Source organism: Dinoponera quadriceps, unplaced genomic scaffold (assembly GCF_001313825.1).
Source record: "Dinoponera quadriceps isolate SergipeBrazil2010 unplaced genomic scaffold, ASM131382v1 scaffold3579, whole genome shotgun sequence".
NCBI classification, from domain to species: Eukaryota; Metazoa; Arthropoda; class Insecta; order Hymenoptera; family Formicidae; genus Dinoponera; species Dinoponera quadriceps.
The window spans coordinates 419,197-438,825 of NW_014557637.1; the positions used below are offsets into that span (position 1 = coordinate 419,197).

General features: G+C 45.4%; 2 protein-coding genes across 2 annotated transcripts in view; one reads left to right on the forward strand and one right to left on the reverse strand.

Moving 5' to 3' along the window:
* The window catches only part of LOC106749325 (phosphatase and actin regulator 3), a 297,230-nt gene extending 284,964 nt beyond the window's left edge, over positions 1 to 12,266 (reverse strand). Inside the window, exons 1-2 of the mRNA XM_014628668.1 lie at positions 10,240 to 12,266; positions 9,634 to 10,037 (exon numbers count right to left, since the gene is read on the reverse strand). Of these exons, the coding sequence (XP_014484154.1) occupies positions 9,634 to 9,667 (34 nt within the window). The 5' untranslated portion in view covers positions 9,668 to 10,037; positions 10,240 to 12,266. The remainder of the gene's footprint in view (positions 1 to 9,633; positions 10,038 to 10,239) is intronic.
* Positions 12,267 to 18,687: 6,421 nt separating this feature from the next.
* On the forward strand, positions 18,688 to 19,629 carry LOC106749306. Its single transcript, XM_014628629.1, has 2 exons — positions 18,688 to 18,775; positions 19,199 to 19,629. Exons 1-2 carry the CDS (start codon positions 18,688 to 18,690, stop codon positions 19,627 to 19,629), a joined length of 519 nt encoding a protein of 172 aa, XP_014484115.1.

Below are 19,629 nucleotides of genomic sequence, written 5' to 3' on the forward strand. Positions count from 1 at the left end.
AGTCACGCGTTCCCTCTGAAAGAAGAATGCCGACATGTCCGCCAATTGCGAGGTAGAAATAGCCGTTTTGGCTATTCAAGGTGGCAGAAAGAAAAATACTGACGTAAGAAATAATGCTGGCGTTGGAGTTAAAGAGTTCCGACGAAAGGAAATTCGAGAAAATTCGGACCGATAGAAAATTTACTTTCGTCGAATAATTTTAATTACATTCGTTTCAACAGACATAGGATAAAGGAATAGACGTAGACAAAAAGAGTTGACACGGTGACATTAGAGAACTTTGTTCCCGACATCATTTTCACATCAATCTGTTTTATTTTAATATGCTAATTAATTATACGTAAAATAACTGAAATAAATATCTGGCCTGCCTGCAATAGCCACAGCTGTTATTTTAGCTTAATTTGAAAATGATTTATTAACGGTGCTCTTCGTCATATACATCATAAGCATAATACAATCATTATTAATGTATGTGACGAAGATCACTGTTAATAAATAATTTTTCAATTATGTCAAAATAAAATAGCTGTCGCTCTCGCAGGCCAGGTATTTATTTTTCAGTAGTTTTAGATTGTTAAAATCATACAAGAGAATATTACTGTTCTTTTCAATCAATTATATTTATTATTCAGCAATACACACCAAAAACCTATAAGTTAAACGTAGTCGTTGTTTCGGACAAAGAATTCTTTTCGCGCTCCAGTTACGAGATAACTCGTATTGACAACGTACAATCAATGTGCGAAGAAAAGATGTTAATAAGAAGAAAGAAAGAGAGAGGGAGAGGGATAGTTTAAATGAAATGTCGGATGTCCGAGTGCCGGCGATTTCCCTTTAAATTTGTCCACGGACGATATCTCCTGGTAGCGTGGCACACCTGCCCGTGCACAAAGTCCCACGTATCTCCGTTTCGAAGCCGGGTGCGACCGTAACAAATATCTGCGACGCCGGCGCATTAAAGGCGATTAGAATCGCGAGAGACCTAATCTGCCGCACGCGAGACTGCTCTTCATTAAAATCGGCTATCGCTATAGTAGCTCGAATGTCACAAGGGCATTATCGTTCGCGCTATTACTGTGATTATCGAGGACGCTACACCTAACCCCGCCCCGTGGTAGACGAGAGTCACACACGAGCGCGAGAGAGCGTGGCATACGAAGTATGAATCTACAGAGTGACCCAAATAAGACGCAACTCGCAGCTCGAGGTAAAGATAGATATCGATCTGTCGTTTGCGAACTCACGCGCTTCGCCTTTTCGCAAATATCCCCGGAACTTTCGCAAGGGCCTTAGCGGAACGGCTGACTTGTCGGTTCGAGACAACGTTTTTTATACCTGAAGTCTTTATCTTGAGTAACGCACAATGACTGTCTTGTGTCTGAAGTCTTAAACTGCTTTCTGTTTATGATTGATGACAAACCACTGTATCATAAAAAAGGTAAAAAGATGATAATTTACACAGGAAAATTAGGTTTACGTCAAGAATATTCTCATATATAAGCAAGAATATTATGATAATCTTAGAAGATTTTTAATCTTGAATTGAGTCCGAGCGATATTTGCATCAATACAAATTCAATCAAATAAAGATTCAAAATCTTCTAAAGAGATTATAATATTCTTGCTTATATATGAAAATATCTATTCTTGATTTAAGACTTTTTTTTTCTGTGTAGACAAAGATTCAGGGTATGTCTTAAATTGTTTAAATATTTTATGAAACATTGTCTTAACATTACAAGTCAGCCGTTCTGCTAAGATCCTAATTCGACCGAGTAAACGAGCTCGGACTTTTCGCCGGGCGATCGTAATCGGTGTAGTTACGTTTAACTGCGAACGTTACGGGAAGTATGTGAGCGTTTACTTCCCGCGGCGAGCGGGGCGTGTGTGAGCGCGCGGCTCGAAGGGGTTTTCGTGCGCGTCTATTGTTACCGTCCACACGGTGAGTCGTCGCGCGTTCAACCTCGCGCGAGACCTGTCGTATTGTTTAAACATATCCCGCCAAGCTTATTTATGAGCATTCTGACCACCGTGTATAATAGAAGTGGAATGCGGCACAAGAAGTGCGAAAGCGCGTTATGTCGTAACCGGTTTCAAGTAACCTGCAGTATTCTAGGACGTCGCACGCGCGCACGCGGCGGAAAATAAAGAAAGACAGAAAGGAATTCACTTTGCATGCCGTGAATCAGCCGTTCCGTCGGATACCGTGATCGGGAGAACGAGTAAATTTGAAAAAGGGAAAGAAGGCGGGAGAAAAAGGCGTATCGCGGATGAAATGTAAATGTGTAAATTCGCGTTCAACGCGAAGCGCGTAAATGCCCTTCGGTATACAGAGGAAATTCATAATTAAATAAAAGGAACATCGTATAACGCATTAATAACGCGTAATGTAATTATTGCAGTGTAATTCTGATAGCGCGATATCGCAGGGTAAAATTGGCCTAGAGAGCGCACAGCCAAGTAAAATTAAAACGTTAAAATAAAATATCGTTCCCCTTAAACTTGTATTCCCTATACGTAAAAAAGTTTGTATTACAAACAGCCCATTCAAAGTTTTACTTTAACAAGATGAATATGTTAAAAAGTAATATTTTAACAAGATGAACATATGAATTTAACATGTATTTGTGTACTTTTTAACATATTCCCCGTGTTAAAGTAACAGGAAATTTCAGTGGACCGTTTTGCACACAAAATCTTTTACTGTGTGCAGAAGAAAAGAAATGTCACAAAATTAATATGGAATAACCGGCAGTAATTCCTGGCAATATTAAAATGCTTCAGCCATTGAAAGAAACCGAATAACCAGTTAAAAGCAGTGTTTTCTACAAACACCGAAAGCTATGTATATCAAATGTTCTGGTTCCATTTCGCGGGAACAAGGCAAAGCGCGTGATCGATCGATAAAGTGCCGCGCGCGCGTTACATTCGAAGGAGGAAGATTTTAAATCGTGCCGAGTCTGAACCGTGCGAAATCTCTTAACGTAATTGTACTTTTTACCAGGAGGAGAGCTCGGTACTCCTCCGATTACCGAAGAAACGAGTTACCCCATTTGGCGATGAGAACCCAATTAGACCGTAATTATACTAGCCCCGATCGAGAGCAGCGTTGGAGATCCGTTCAAAGAGTCAAACTAGGCGGAAATAACGTTACGTACTATTACTATCGTCGCTCTCTAGCAAAGGGCAAGGGGAGAGGGCGCATTTACACAAAGCGGTAATACGTTTCCATTGTTAACACGTGGATCAAGAGAGAGAGAGAGAGAGAGAGTCACAGGCCAAACGTCATAATAGTTACGTATAATGGAGCTTTTAATTTCAACGGTGAGCGCTTTCGGTGATTTCTAACTAAACTCGCGCGGAGAAGAGAGAGTCTACGACGCACAACTTCGCGCTTATCTTTCGCGTTGGCGTTTTACTTACGAGAGCGTATCTTCGAGCACTAATTCGGCCGGTGTAACGACTGCGACAATTATTGCACGACAAGTAGAAGATAATTGCGTAAGCTCAACTGATTACCACGTCGTTACTCTCCTAATTTCTCTAACCGCTTTTCTAATATCAATCAATTGCAGAAAGCGGAAAGTAATATCCGCTTTTTCCCGAACGTTAAATTCCCCGTTTACCGAGGATTCAATTATTTGGATTGTCATGTCTCGTAGATCGCGGAATCTTTCCTCCTCTTTTTTGTTTTACAGCCGAGAAGCAGACAAGATTACGGAAGTACGCAAGATAGTGCGGTGGCGCGGCGTTCTGCGTCTCCAGTTGAAAACGCGGGGGTGTTATTGAAATAGTTTCGCGTGCAATATTACAGCTCTTACATCGAAATAGTACCGCCTCCCTCTGTCTGTCCGTCTCTCTCACTCCCTCTGCGAATGACGAATTCACTTCCGGCTCCGCTCCAAATAAATGAGGTTCCCGAGGTAATAGCAAGTGTCGTAATAAGTGTCACAATACGGTGTAACAGGGGTTGTTATCGTGAAATCTTGTTCGCGAAATTACTGTTCCTCCTATCGTTAACAGTCGTCCCAATGTAAAACAAGCCGCAGCACAAATACATTGTAAGAAGTTCAGAGTTATCAACATTCATTTGCGCGCGTAGCTCGCTCGATATTTTTTCGGTAAGCGAGAAGAAACCCCGGTCGACGCGTATGCATTGAGAAACTCATTTTATTGACTCAAACTTTTGACTATAGAAGTATGGACTGCCAGTACTTCACTCCTATTAATCGCCGTGCTGAGAAATGTATCAAACATCTCCGATATTTTCGAGATTTAAGCCTTGCCCCATCGACTAAAGACCGAAAAATATAAACATATATTTTAATATGTATCAATCATAATAAAATATATTTTGTATTCTGTGTATATAATAATATGGAATATGTAAATACAAATTGTATATCCGAACAAGCATTTTGTTTGAGTCGACCAAATGGGTTTCACAATGTGCGGAAGTCGCTCCGAGACTCGGCGATTTACCGTCCCGAATAAGCGCGGAGAAACGATTACCGCCTTCACCGTCGTCGTCTTGTTCCACGACGATCCTCATCGCGTTTTCGTCGCGTCACGCTCTCTCGAATCGAAGCCCCCCCTCTTACCGCGATCTCGCGCGAAATTACTTTTTCCCCAATCGTCGGTTCCTCGAGAGCGGCCGGCCGATTTCCGCGAGGTCTGTTTACCAATTTCCGCGCGCGCACTCCGCGCGAGTTTGCGACATATTATCGCCGCTGTGTCGAGAGAGCGCTCGGAGTTGGAAAAATCGATGAACGACGCGGCGCGTCGGCGACCTGCCTCATGAGAAGAAGCGAGACAAAGCCAATCGACACCCGTCGTTGCCGACGACGAAGACGAGGAAGGTGGTGGTAGCTTTTTGAGTTTTTCGACGTCGCGTTCGTGCAATATTTCTTGCCTTATTCAATAACCGTGGCGTTTTTTCGCTCTCGTCCGCGCTGCGCCGCCTTTACCGCGCGTCCCTCTTCGCGGCTTTCATCCGCGATCGCTTCCCATCCGGCCGCGCCGACAAAACTTTCGCGATCAGTGAACAACGTGGAAATATGACGGAGGTGAGACGCGAGAAGAACAGTGAGGGACCTAAGTAGCCCGGCTGGCGGACGTCGGCCTTATTTTTCTCTGGACACCTATCGTTCGATAACGGAGAGCTCGGTTCGCTCCGATAAAACGCGGCAAAAGGGCGCGACAATGGTGCGATGTCCCGCTGCCGCAGGTCACGTGGCCGAAAATGGGATCACGCGAGCGGCGATATGAGCGCGACGTGTCCTCTCGGAGACGTGGCTTTTACAGCACCGGGGACATACGCCGGGACAAAACGCCGGTCGCTGAAAATTCTGATAAATGACGACGACGGGATCGATGGGTGGTATCTACGCGGAATCGGGGTTATGAGAAATTTATGTGCGCGGGGTTAACGTTGCTCGTTAAATCGTCCGAAAGAGCCTCCAAAAAATGGGAGCCGACCTCTCTGCAACATAAATTTCACCCAATGGCCGTAACCGTGACCGAAGGTCCGGCGATGCTGAATAGCTTGGTAAGCAAAGTGCCAAATTCTCGCCAAGACACGACTCTCGTTTACGCATCGATATACGAAGAGATAATTCTAAGCACTATATCAACAGCCGCATTCTTTCGCGTGTAATTAAATAAATGTAATTAAAGTATTTAATATTTCAACCAATTTTAATATTTAATTTAATATTCTAATATTTAATATTTGAACCAAGTATGAATATGATCCGCGTGTTTGAATATTATTCACAAAATGTAAAAATCACTGGGAGGCATTATTTCCTGTTTCACAAAAATCGCGTGCATTTTCTCGCGCGTGATTACCCAGTAAAAAATTGTATGTTAAATTTAACACATTTTTCACAGCTCCCAAAAGGGTTTATTCAAGTTTTTCGGTTGATTTAACACAAGGTGAATTAAATAATGAAAACTAACATAAATATTATATCAAAAATTAACACAAAATTAATACGTTAATCGATACTAAAACACAAGTTATTTTAACACTTACATATGTTGAATATCAATATAACACAAAATGTTGAAATAAAATAAACACAATATATTAAATTAACACACTCGGGTATGCTAAAAATTTAACGCACAAATTTCAACAAGAGCCGATTTTAACACAAGTACAAAATGTATTTCACTGTGTATAAATAAACGTAACTCGAGGGTGCCATTTAATATTTAACAATCGCTTAAGGCACGAATATTCCGACATAACATTATTCACAAAACGCAGGGGTTACTGAATATCACAATTTCCCGTTTCATAAAAATCGCAGTCACCCCACGCGACGTTCAGCGAAGGGCCGCGCATACGGACGAGAACGACAAGCGGTATCTCGAAAAAACGCCGCTGTATTCTCTAAATTCCCACCGCGGCCAAATCTCATATACAAACAGGGAGACATGAATCACCGTGACAGTCTGCCGGGCGAAGAGTTGAAAAGGCAAAGATCCGCCCGCAACAATGTGCGCGTCGTATCCGCAGTCGTGAAGAACTCTCGAGAGTGGCACTTTAGGCGACAAACATCGTCTAGGTTTTCGCTCGGTGAGTGCTCGACTTCCGCGTAGCGTTCGTACATCTGATTTGTATGCGCGCGTTTTTTCGTCATGGTACGTCTCACTCTCGCGAAAACGATCACGATAGCGAGACGGGAGAGGAGCAACGGGTCGACGAAAGATGCTCGATGCGACGAAATCGCGAGGTCGCGTACCTTAGTGAAGAGATAGAGAAAGCAAGAGAGAGAGAGAGAGAGAGAGAGAGAGAGGATGAGAGAGGAGGGGGGCTCAATATCGTCAGGTGCCGAGAGGCGACGAGAGCGCGCTTTTCCGCGAGGTGCGACAGCGGTTACATAACAATGAGACGTCGCGACGTCAGCGGATCTCCGGGGATGCTCTCGAACGCAAAAGGCTCAATCCTTCCCCCAGTGTGGCTTCTTTCAACATCAGCACGCCGCACCGACGGCGGCGCAGTGTCCCGATGAAATAAAACGCCTCGTCGAGAAGCAACAGAATCCCGCGGTGTGGCCGGGAACCGCGCCGCTGGAAATATTTATCGCGACGTCTATTTCGGTGGATTTCCGTCACGAGACACGAAACCCCGCGTTAAATCAGGCATCGGTGTATCATCGGGCCGAATGCGTATACACGTTGCATCGATGCGAGCGAAAGAACGAACAAACGAATGTTCGAGATATCCAGATACTTAAGAATGTATGGGGCATAAATTAAATAATGAGGAAATTATGAAAAAGTTGCAAATTGATCCGTATTGCATTTAAAAGTGGCACCAAAAGTTTGACAGTAATTCAGAGCCTGGATCGAAAGTTATTCAACTTTAAAGAAGGCTGTAAGATGAAATGAGTTTGATAAGAATTCAATGAAACTCTCTCGCATTGCATATATATCGAAATATCACCTCATTGCTCGTACAATTAGAAAAGGATTGACCATTCGAGAGCTGAGATATTTGTAATTAAAGTTGACACTTTTTATACGCGTATCTTGAGATTAGCGTGGTATTTTTAATTTTTATTTCTAATATTTTATAAACTAAAAGTAAAATTTTGATGAAGAACCAATGCTACGGGAGGAATCTGTTTCGCGGATATTTCGCGCAAATGATCAGCGCGAATTTTCAGTTTCGAACTGGAGTAAACTGTACGAATATCGCTAAAGTGACATCGTTGCCTTTTTATCGCTACGGTGTAACCTGATTACAGCGTACTCGGTCGTTCGGAGGTTTAAATCGAGTTTGTCGAGTTAAAAATTCGTTACATCGAATCGCCCGCCGTGTGCCGCTCCGGCTATTGTTGAAATGAAGAACTTTATTAGTCCGCGTGGAAAATTTCATAGCTTCGACAGACTTTATAAAAGACTTTGATTGTATTATACTTTATAATACTTTTATGTTGTATGTTATATGGTTACTCGTTCGACTGTGTCCATCCAGCAGAGGAAACAATTACTGCGACAACAGTGTTGATTGCACCGTCGAAAGGCTGACAAATTACACGAGGTTTATCCGCAAGATCTCGAGAAGCTCGTAAAAGGACACCACGTCCTCCGAGAGCAATCGATGACCTAAATGCCCATTGTCATTCGTTGCCAAGTCCACGTGGAAGAGAGACTCTTTATTTAGATGAAACGCTCCGCTCGGAAATGTTTCGGAAACTGTGCCGAAATATACGTGATTTATCTCGACAAAGCATACAGCTAATTACTCAAAGTTGCAAATCATAATTTCTTCCCACGTAATATGTTACACATTATATGTTTAACTTTTTCGTCGGATATGCGAATAAAACAAAATCAATATAATTAATATCGGCACTTCGACGTTAAATGTTCCATCGCAAAGAAAAACTGCGAATGTTATAGAAAAAGTCGCTCGAGATAATATTAAAAACTGACACGGGCATTAATTTCGCTCTCCGACGACAGAAAATACTGTCGACGAGTTAATTTGGAGAAACAAAAGAAGTTTAAATTTAATTAATCGTGTTGAAAGAGCAATTCACGACAGTCGATTTATTGTAAATGTACTAAACACACCTTTTCGCCAAGAACTCTCGTCATTCGGTTCTACGAACCGCCGTAAACCGACGATAAATCACGATAAAAATCCTCATTGTTGAGACTGAGAAAAGAGAACACGGCTCACCGACGGAGTTTTCCGAGTGAGAGATAATTTTCTTTCTGTATCGTGCGCCGACATACAGATAAAGCTCCGAGATTTAGCCGCCATTTATAGCAACCGTCGGATGTGCCGGCACAATCGTCTAAGTTCTTTAACTTTATTATGCAAATGCAAATATCTCGTCGTCCCACGAAAGTTGCGATCTCTCTTCATCCTTTTCCTTCTACTATAGCGGCTTGGCGGTGAGAAGATTTTCTCGAAGGCTCGACGAAGAGCAACAGACGCTACCTTCGTAATCGCGCACGCGTATGCAGCAGCGATAATAAATTCCATCGCACACGCAAGCTTTGTCGTCCGTTGTCGACAGAAAAGCGTTCATCCCTACGCTCGCACGTATAACGCCGAGGATCGATTTTTCCCGCTCATCGGAGAGCGTACGCGCGACGCTGAACGCATGTTTAGATAAGCGCAATAAATTCCGCGCTCTCTATTCTCGGGTAATATACCACGAGAAGTATATTTTCGACTCGACACTCTGCTTATTTTTTTTAGCAATGGAGATCGTTGATTTTCCACAGAGATATCACCGCGCGAATGCTTCATCGTACAAATTGCCGTGCGAGTGAGACAGCACGCTGTGAAACGAAATTTAGAAAAAACATTGGCACTTACACAGAAAAAAAATTGATATCAACTCGAGACTCATGTTCTCACGATGCTCTCGCTTATATATGAGAATATAAATCTTGAATTTTTATGCTAATTTTCTTTCCGTGTAGAATAACCAAAGATATATAAGATGTCTGGACGTTCGTACGCAGGTAATTTTTCTACTCAATTTAACGAGTTCTACCTGGACATGAACGTTCCGACACCTGGGTCCAGACACTGTGTATATAGGGAGGGAGAAAGAGAGTAAAAAGAACGGAGTTACATGCCAGTAATGAACGTACCATCCTTGAAAGGTCCAAATCGCCAGAGGCTCATCGTGCCAAGTGCGGAAGAATCGAGAGAAGATCCACGCGAGCAACTGCGACCGAATGGATAACGCGTCGCGCTGTTACTCACCGTTTTGTGCCATCTCACAGACAATTCCACAAACACAACACAGATTTCTCATAGATTCCCACGAGTGTCACCACGAGACTTTCGACGCGAAGTTATCAACACGGCCCGTGCGATCGGCTGTCGTGGCTTGCAAGTCTATGCGAGGGATGGTATTACCAAACTTTCGCGTGTCGTTCCGTGCATCGCATTAAGAGGGCGAGATCGCGCTTTCGCAACAAAGCTTACCGTAACTTTGTTTAATCTACCTATTCCGTGCGCTGCTCATTCTCGATCGCTTAAAACTCATAAGCTGTTCGGCGACATAGGTAAGGAAAATCGACTTAAAATTCCGCGACAAAAGATGGAAATCGCGAAGAGCACATTAGGCACATTACTGACAATATATTAACAATATGACTGTTACGGATAATAATTAGTATTAATTATTAACTAATGTTAACACTTGTTAATAATAATTACTGTTAATAATATGACTGTGTGCACTCAAATACCATTTATAATGTAAACAACTCTTCATCGGCGCGTATCATCGACCGACTGATTAATTTCAATGTCATTCTGCGATATCTAATTATCCTCCGTGTATTCACGTAAGCTTGTTATCTGGAAGATTTATCTCGCCAAGAGACGTGTCGCGTTCACATGTGTCGCGCGCGACTGCCCCTACTTCGCCGGCAAAACGCGGCCCGAAGTTAACAACATCCTCCAGGGACAACACGGAATGCGTTCCCTCAGAGTCGTGGTTACCGACTAGCCTGCACATGAAAGACACACCCTCCGCAGACCGGACACTGGGCGCGACCGCAGGGGTATTTATACCAGCGACTCGCTGGCAGGATGTTTCTTTAATTACGGCCCGTCCGCGATCGTTTTCATCAGCCCGTAAGCCCGGCTGCACCGAAATTACGTGTCGGCGTAATGGTACTTTAAAGCTCGGCGATTTGACAAATTCGCGCGCGACGTCGTCCACCGCGAATTCAATTCCCGCAATACACGTGTGCATATGCGGCCGACTTTATTCCCCAATTGCACCTTCAACGTTAAGCTCCGTTCTCCCTGTATGTATCTTCGAAGTTAAAGAATATTTGTACAAATCTCTCGAAAACGTCGTCGAAAATCCAGTTACGGATTTCGCTCTGTTCAATTTTTCTGTTCATAGAAGTCAAAGTCATATGTTCGGCAATCGAGTTTTTTTCGACGCACCGTTGTCTTCCCGTCGAACCTTGACATACAAGACGTCACGTCGATGTATCTTATCAGCGTCTAAATACTTTAATATATTTACAAACTAAATACAATTTTAATGAGACACGCACGGTACCATCTTTGCTATAAAAAAGAAATAAACGCGCCTTGACGACCCACTGATCGTTATCGCCAATATTTTTCTCGCGTTTATCGCGTGAGATAAATAATTGTATTCGATGGTTATGGTAGTCTTATCTAATCAGCACGTCGCTCTTTCGCGTTCACAAATGGTCGCGCCGAGTTCAACGCGCACTCAAAACCGAAACTTCACCCGTATCGGATTCGTAAATCGACTAACGAGCGTGCCGAATTTTTGCATCGTTGCAGTTTCCACTCTTTTCTTCTCTTTAATACACTCAAGTCACGCGACGTTCTCCTTAAGTCACGTAGAAGGAGTGTCAATCGACGCGGCCGCTCTCATCACGGCGCACTCGATTTACTCATTTTTCCAGTATCTCGTCCGCACTGCACTTTTATAACTTCCCGAAGGAGAATCCCGATGTAGCTATCGGGAAACCGAAGCGGCTAAGAAAGCGAATCGTTCCTCGCTAACTGCTGGCTTCGGTATATTACTTCGCGAGACGGAGCGGCAACTGATATTGAGCGAGCGGTATCGCCGATGGACAAACTACATTCCCCGCGCACTTTGACGTGGTTGATAATTAAACAGATAATTAAACACTCGTTATGGCTCCGTTGTTAATCGAAACGGCGAGCGATGGATTGCGAAAGTAACTAACGCCGCACCGACGATCAAGTTTCTCCCGGGGAAACGGCCGGTAACTTCGAGAAGTCCGCTGGTTACTCGAAACGTCCGTCTAATCGTAGAATCGTAAGAGTTCGCTTATTTGCGGAACAAATTCGCCTCGTTCGCGAAATTCGGAGATCCATTAGTCGAGGATCGCACCGCGCCGTGTATTTACAAGGTCAATGTTACCAGCTCCGTGGAGCTCCGTTCCATCGATCGGTCAACTTCCGAAGTCTACAGACCGCCGCTGAAAGCACATTAACTCGAAAAAATTCCAACGATCCATTTAACTCCGAGAAATCGCGTCGAGAAACAGCGATCCGCGGCAGACCGATCCGCCGAGCTGCCGCTCGGGATTCACGGCGAGGCGTCGCCGCGTCGAACTGCGACCACGATTTATCGGATTAGATTACGAGCGCGGGGGCGTTTCTCGCGCGATCATCACGGCGAAGAGCTCGACCACTGCGTGGTCGTGCGACGACGACTACGACGAGAGAGGATCGTGAAATTCGCGCGCGGCCGTTCCCGTCCACGGTACCGGGTGCACTGGAGTTCCGACCTGGGCTTCGTGTTTACGTCGGACTGAAACGTGCCGTCGACGGCACCACGCCTAGCTAGGCTTCCGTCGTTTCAGGCCGCACCAACACCAAGGCGCGCCCGACAACACACTCGCCGACACTTTAACGCGGTGAACTATCCCCTTCACGAGCGGGAAAGCCGCTCTCTGTGACCAGCCGACCGGCGGATGATCGGATTGTACGCCGGCGGCGGCGAACACGTCGTGCCTCGTTGCCCCCCGAATGAATGTCGTCCGATTACCGCGAGATTGCCCTAAGAATAGTTCGCGATCGTCTACATTGGCCGCGGTTACATGACGCAAACGGCGCGGTCCACGCTGCTGTGTATCCGCCGAGAGAAGACCAAGTGGGAAGGTCATGGGACAGTCCAGTCGACACGGGTACAACATCATCATTATCATCTCGCCGGTTGGGAAGCGACAGAGGGGTAGATATATTTATCCCCAAGATCGATGCTCGCCCAAGGCGGCCCCGGAGTGTCGACGGTCTTCCGACTAAGCGATTCGCGCGCGCGCGTTGATAAAACTCTGCTACCAATATCGTGATTATACAATATCTCTCTCGTCTGACTATCGGCTCGACAGTTCCGCGACAGTAGGGGAGCAGGTTCGATTGAAATCAATGTCGGAAGGTACACACTCTGATTCTTTTAGCGGTCTCACTATTCCCCGTTACGTGACGAGGGACCGCCACCATCACCCTCGCCTCGCGAATCCCCTTCGTCAATACGACGAGGTCACGGGGTAGAGTATTACCGGCTGAGCCACTCGGCAACTCGATCGCATCCCCCGAGTGCTCCTTCGGCAAAAGGGAACCGGGAAACGCGTTACGTGACCGGACTATGCCAAGTCTCGAAAACGGAAGGAGGTCGTGGACCCTTACGAGAGAGTGAGTAAGCGAGTGAGTGAGAGAAAGAGAGAAGCCCGTGAGCGTGACTCTCGCTCGCCGACACTGGAATTATCGGACAACAGCGATATCACGTCGAAGAGCCGTGAGGATCACCCTGCGGAATCAATGATCCGTGCTTCCGCGAAGGCAAACAGGGATAACTTATCGTCAAATAAAAGTATCTTTAGATATCTGAAATTTATCATCCAGGCGTTGGTGTACAAACAAATTGGAGATTGTGCAGTCTGCTCGATATCTCTACGATAGGATTTTCGTAAGTTCAATAACAAATCACTATTTAACCCTTTGCACTCGAGAGCTCCGGAGCGGAGCCACTTAAAATTTGTCTTCAAACTCGAGGGCTCCGCTATGGAGACAATGCAAATAACTTACAGTTCATAACATAAGGACAAAGACAAATCGTAAAAACTATTGTGTATAGGATATTCCGCTCTTGCTATTTGCATTGTCTCCATAGCGGAGCCCTCGAGTTTGAAGACAAATTTTAAATGGCTCCGCTCCGGAGCCCTCGGGTGCAAAGAGTTAAGAAAGATTGAAAGATTGCCTGAGACATTATACGTTGGAAAGTATCTTCGTTCCTGTAAAGCTACATGGAAAAAAGTGCTGTGATATCAATAGAATTGTTCCGATTACGCTGATGACCGATCCTGAATCGAAATTTTAATTCTATGGTAAATTTACTTAGTTTCACATCTCCAGATGGAGAAAACGGCAATAATTTCCCACTTGTAACATCAAAGAAGCATAATGAAAGACTTAATGCGTAGAACTAAGTAGACTTAATGTAGGATTAAAATTTCAACTCGGGATTCTATTGATACAAGAGCATATTTTTCTGTGAACACCCATCCACGTGAGATGAAACAATCACGAAGAGATTTCGACTGATAAAACGCGATAACACGCGATCGATATATTCCAGTTCTGGTTTGGGAAATACCGTTACGCGATGACAACGATCAGCGTGCGAGACGGAGAAAGAGAAAAATGAGCGACTAGTCTCGATAAAACAACAAAGGCTGCGAAAACAACGAAACGCAATGTATTCCCCAACCGGAAATGCACAGGAAGATCTTAACTATTCAATGGACGTTTGTCCATTCACAGTACGTGACGATGCATTATCCGAAGCCGCTTGCTTTGCCCGAACAAACGTTTATCAATGCAACGGAGCCGCCGATATCGCCATTTAACGTCATGCCGTTGTTTGCGGCGCGGCGATTGGAAAAAAGCCGTGGAAGTGTTCCTTGACATTCTTTGTGAAAGGCGAAAGACGCACGAACGGGTTTTACTTCAAAGCCGCTAGTTAGCGATAACCTAATAACGATAATCGATCGACGAAGCGTCAAGCGCCTTAGTCGCTATCGAGAGAGAAGAGAGAACCTCATAACACCGTTTATCTTATATCCCTTTTTTTTTTCACGCGAACACTGAGAAAAGACATCCATCCCTCTCTCTATCCACGAGCTGGAAAAGATTTTCGAAGTGGCCGAGACGTCGAGAGGCTTCGGTTATCCAAGTTCAGTGGCGAAGAAAATGGCCTTGAGAAGAATTTTCAAGCTGCCGTTGAAATAGATCAACGCGACGTGTCTCGGACATTTCGAAAAAAGAAGTTATTAGATCTACAAAATCGGCGGTCACCCTCGTTCAAAAAAGTGTGGCATCCGCTGAACAAATTACGCGTTGTCACAACAATATGTTACATTGACACAGTCGCTGACCAAATCGCAATCATTGAAAATCAACTGATAACTCATTACAGGAATTATGTAATTTGTTCAGTGGACTAAACGTTGTGCTTGAAAAAATTGTGTTCGTTTAAACCGAATTTCATTTATTCAACTACTTTTTTTCTCTCAATGCATCATCGGAGGCCTAGCAACGTCTTCTTGAAAGACACGTTATTCGAACTCGCCCTAGAGGACTAAGAGGATGTAATACCGCAGTCAAGATAGTCGATAACGGGATTACCGATGTCGTAACGACGTCTTATCGTTCTCGCCTTCTCGTTACCGATATGTGGATTTCAATTTTTCGAGGGGCACACCCCGAGACCGGAAAAGTCTACGCGACGACACGACACGTCACTCGGGCACTCATCTCCCGCGGAGATCGAGGAGGGACGATAAAAGTTTATGGCGACAAGACGTTGGTGGTCGCGGCGCGCGATAGCGCAATGACCACACGGAGCCGGCACGGAAAACGTGGAAGCTGGCGTGTAGTCGCTCGCGAAATTTACGACCGTATCAGCGAGACAACCGAAAACAGAACTCCTTTCCAAACAGTGATAAAGTGGCGCATTAGAATAATTACTTTTTCGTTCGTGCATCAAATTAATGATAACGTTACGCGCGGGATAATCTCTCTCGAACGCGCGTCGGTGCACCTCCGCGTCGTGGTCGCTATACGGAATTAACCAAAACAAAATACCTCCTTCCCGTTTAAGAGGATCACCTCGTAAATCTTCGCATGGAGTACGCGACGTCGCGTCCTTCTCCTGGCAAAAACGCGTCACTCAAGAATCAAGATAACGATAAGAAACGTTAGCAGCGCCCCGGTATCGATCGCAGGCAGCGAGGACCCTTTTTTCTCAACCTTCGCTCGCAGCCGACGCGGGGGAGCTATAATTACCGCCTGGTAACCGTAGACCGACATTGTCGCTCGCACCGGAAGGATTAAACCGAAGGCTAACGACGACGACGACGCTTTCCACTTTTCAACGCAACGATGGGCGATCTTTTATCGCTTCCCCCGAGAGACGTCCATCGTACCGTCGGGGTGGCGCATTTATCCTCCGCTTCGCCCTCGCGGAATAAACGTCAGACCGCAGCAGGGATAGAGGAATAGATAGAGAGAGAGAGAGAGAGAGAGAGAGGCTGCTTTATAGCTCGGTAACGAGCGTAAGTTAGACGACTCGTAATAATGGCTCGTCCACGGACACAAAACGCTGGCGCGCACGTAAAGTTCGACGCGTAGACTAGACGCACAAAGAGCCAGGAGATTAGAGCCGTTCTCTACCGTCCTCGCCCGGCCGATAGGAAACTCGGAGAAACGTTTGTTCCGTCCTGCGGCCGGGCGTTCCTCTCTCTCTTTCTCTGTCTGTATCCTTTCTCGTTAAGTCGCAAATCCGATCGCGATTGTTGTACGAGAGTCTTAGAGCCGCTGCGCTTTGCACTCCCAGTGGAGTACTTTAAAACCACGGACGGCGACGGAGGACGAGGTCGATCGATAGGGAGAGCTTGTTGGCGCGCGTCCGGTCGCCGCGAATACACAACAACGAGGAGGCGCCGACGGCGGCGGCGGTCGAGCAATTCGCGGCGTCGGATCCCGCGGGAAATTACGTAAGCATCGATAAAAAAAAAAGTACTCGTAATTCACATAACACACAATTGCGCATCTCGATGCCCAAATGGAAGCTGACGCTTCCGTGTGTACGACACGCGCGTGTGTCATCCCTTCTCATAATAAACGAAAACATCGGCCGAAAATATTATGACGAACTCCGCTGGCTCTCTTAATGCGCTCGGTACACTTCGCTGGGACGGAGCGGGCGAGGAAAAATTATCGAGATGGAGAGTGGTCGGGAATACGGCTTACCAACGGAGACGACTGACTTAGTGGTGGCGCGAAATTCCCGCTGCCGGTGTGCTGTTACGTTTATTTTTATGCGTAAGGAGCAATAACGAATGCGCCACTCGCGGAGCGCTCCCATTTGCCAGGTGCGTTAGCGAAATTAGTCATTCGAGTCGCGTCTTCGAATTAACGTCTCGCTTGTTACCCGATCGAAAGAGCCGTGGCGACGCGTAGGACGACGGCGGTGCGTGGTTGTATATAAGAGCGACAAAACGTCGCGTCGCAATTCAGACGAACTTCAACGCGCATTAAGTACGATTTATGTCCGGTGGAGCCGCCGGCACAATGAGATTCGTGATGTACCTCGCAATTGTTTTCGCAGTGCTTAACTTGGTTAACGCCCGGCCGTTTCCTCAATTTGACGACGGTGAGTGAGCGTCAAGTCTTCGTCACCAGATTAGCAATTACATCCGCCCGGCGATTCCGAACGATCGTCGATTTTCGAATGCGATCCCGAGTGCGGCAGCGAGTGGAATTCGCGAATCGAGGACCACGACACATTGCGCTTTGTTTAGGAAAGATAAATTTCGTGCCTGAGAATTAACGTGGCTGTTACGAAAAAAACTCGTAGCCCGGACGAAGATAAGGAAAACTGACAGTCGATGAGATATAAACTTTCGAGAAAACTTTTGAATGGAAATGATGGCGAAAAGTTCAAGAAGTCAGCGCAAATTTAAGAATGAAATTAAATCATGATAATTTTCCTTCTTTCCGGCATATATTTTGTGAACAATACGAGTAAGAATGTCGCGTAATTAATGTCATAATTTTCATCTTACAGGCAGTCAAGAGGGATTGTCTGACAGAGACGCTGTATACTACGGATTTCCATTGTTCTGGTATAGGAGACCCTTCTACGACGACAATGACGAGATCGTTAATGGAGGTCAAGCTCTAGACACGAAGCGAAGATCGTCTAGAGTGTCCTATGTTAATGTCGGGTAAAATAAAAAATTGAAATTATGCAGATTTTAATTAAAAACGCGCTCTATGAAAAAAATAACATTTCTGGAGAAGGTCCCGGTAGTAACACGAAATTTGTAACTTTGAAAAAAGTCCAGATCATTTCTCGGTCAAACATACTTCTCTGAGCGTATGCGAATATAAAGCCGGCAGAAAATAATCAGTGGAACTAAAATTGCACGAGGAAATTAATATAAGAAAAAATTATTTCTTTCAACAGCGCCGGTTGGGGCCGCTAAAGAAACCTGCTGAAGAAGAGCTGTTCAAGACGTCGGCGAGATCTGGAAATGCCCGAAAAACTTTGCCAACCCGAGCTGACAGACAGTCACGTCGAAGAGATTTACCATTTGTCATTTATTACTTGCCGCTTTTTATCATGTACTACTTACTGTGTTTTCCCATCATGTACTTAATTTACTATTTTTTTATTATTTGTAATATATAAACAATCGTATACATTGCCTCTTCATTTTTTACCTGTACCAGCGGCGGTATATTTCTTCGATTCATCTGCGCGTTTCGTTATTCGACAATACGCGATCGAATGTAGTCAACATTTTGACACTGCCCACTAACAAAGTTCGCGAGCTCCGAAAAGGCCGTGGTGGCCTCAAAGATTCACACCATCTGAGTTGGCTTAAGAGGCTTAAGAGGATCCCGGTAAGCGGGTAAACAATAATTAGTCGAACGTTTCTTGCGGAAGATTACAACTGCCGCAAGGACGCACCACTTGCCGCTAAACTCGCGGTCAAATATTTGCTCACGTGTTAACCATAGCAACACCGCATATAAGCGATAGGGTGGAATTCTAACAGCCAGTGCGAGCTATAAACCGAGAGGTAACAGAGCATCAATTATCAATGAAACCGCAAAGCTCCGTCCGGCTCCTTCTCGCTCTCGTCGCAACGATCGAGGTGTCGCCGGCGCCTACGAGGGATTTTGAATTAAGTGAGTCGCAAACTTTCGCCCAGATGTACGGGGAAGGGGGGGGGGGGACGATATGTTAGAAAAAAGTAATATATGTTACAGACTCGGGAACTTTGTCGCTGAGTTACAGGAACTCTGAAATTCAATGGGACACGTGTGTCCAAAAGAAAATGTCTCGGTTAACATGTATAAAAGTTCAATCATAAAATGAGATATAAGCGTGTCAAGTTGTACAATATACTTCCAAACGCGAGAGAAAGAGAGAGAGAGAAATATGAGACACGCAGATATAACATCCCGCAATAAATCCTCGAGGACTGACATTCGGTCGAAAATCATCCGCGGCGTTATTTCCGAGGCAATCTCCCGAGTTTTCGTAAATTACGAGGAGAGATGATCGCTTCAGCCCCTCGAGTAACGAGAACATTTGTAATGTTGACACAGTACCATTCAGGAGTATCTGGCAAAATGTCGGGGTGCGCGGCTTCTACGGGCCGTGGAACATCTTGGTGAAGCGAAACGGGGATTACGTCGATTACGCCGATTACGGCGCCTCGATCGAGCAGTACCAGCCTAATTTGCCGGAGTTGCAGTACAGCGACGTATCGATAACCGACGAGGTGGTGCCTTCGGCTTACGATAACGTCCTGTCAAAACTTAATACGGCGCTCAGCTCGGTCGGCCTCGCCGATTTCCGCAGTGGAATTCGCACCGGTGATTGGATCGACCGAAATACCGATGGCCCGGTGCAGAAGGAGCAAGGATATCGGGAGGATATTGATTCCCAGGAAGTCGACGGAGATACCGTGGAGGCCGACGACGACGACGACGACGCGACGACTCCGGACGCGGCGGACCAGAAGGAAATTTTGTGA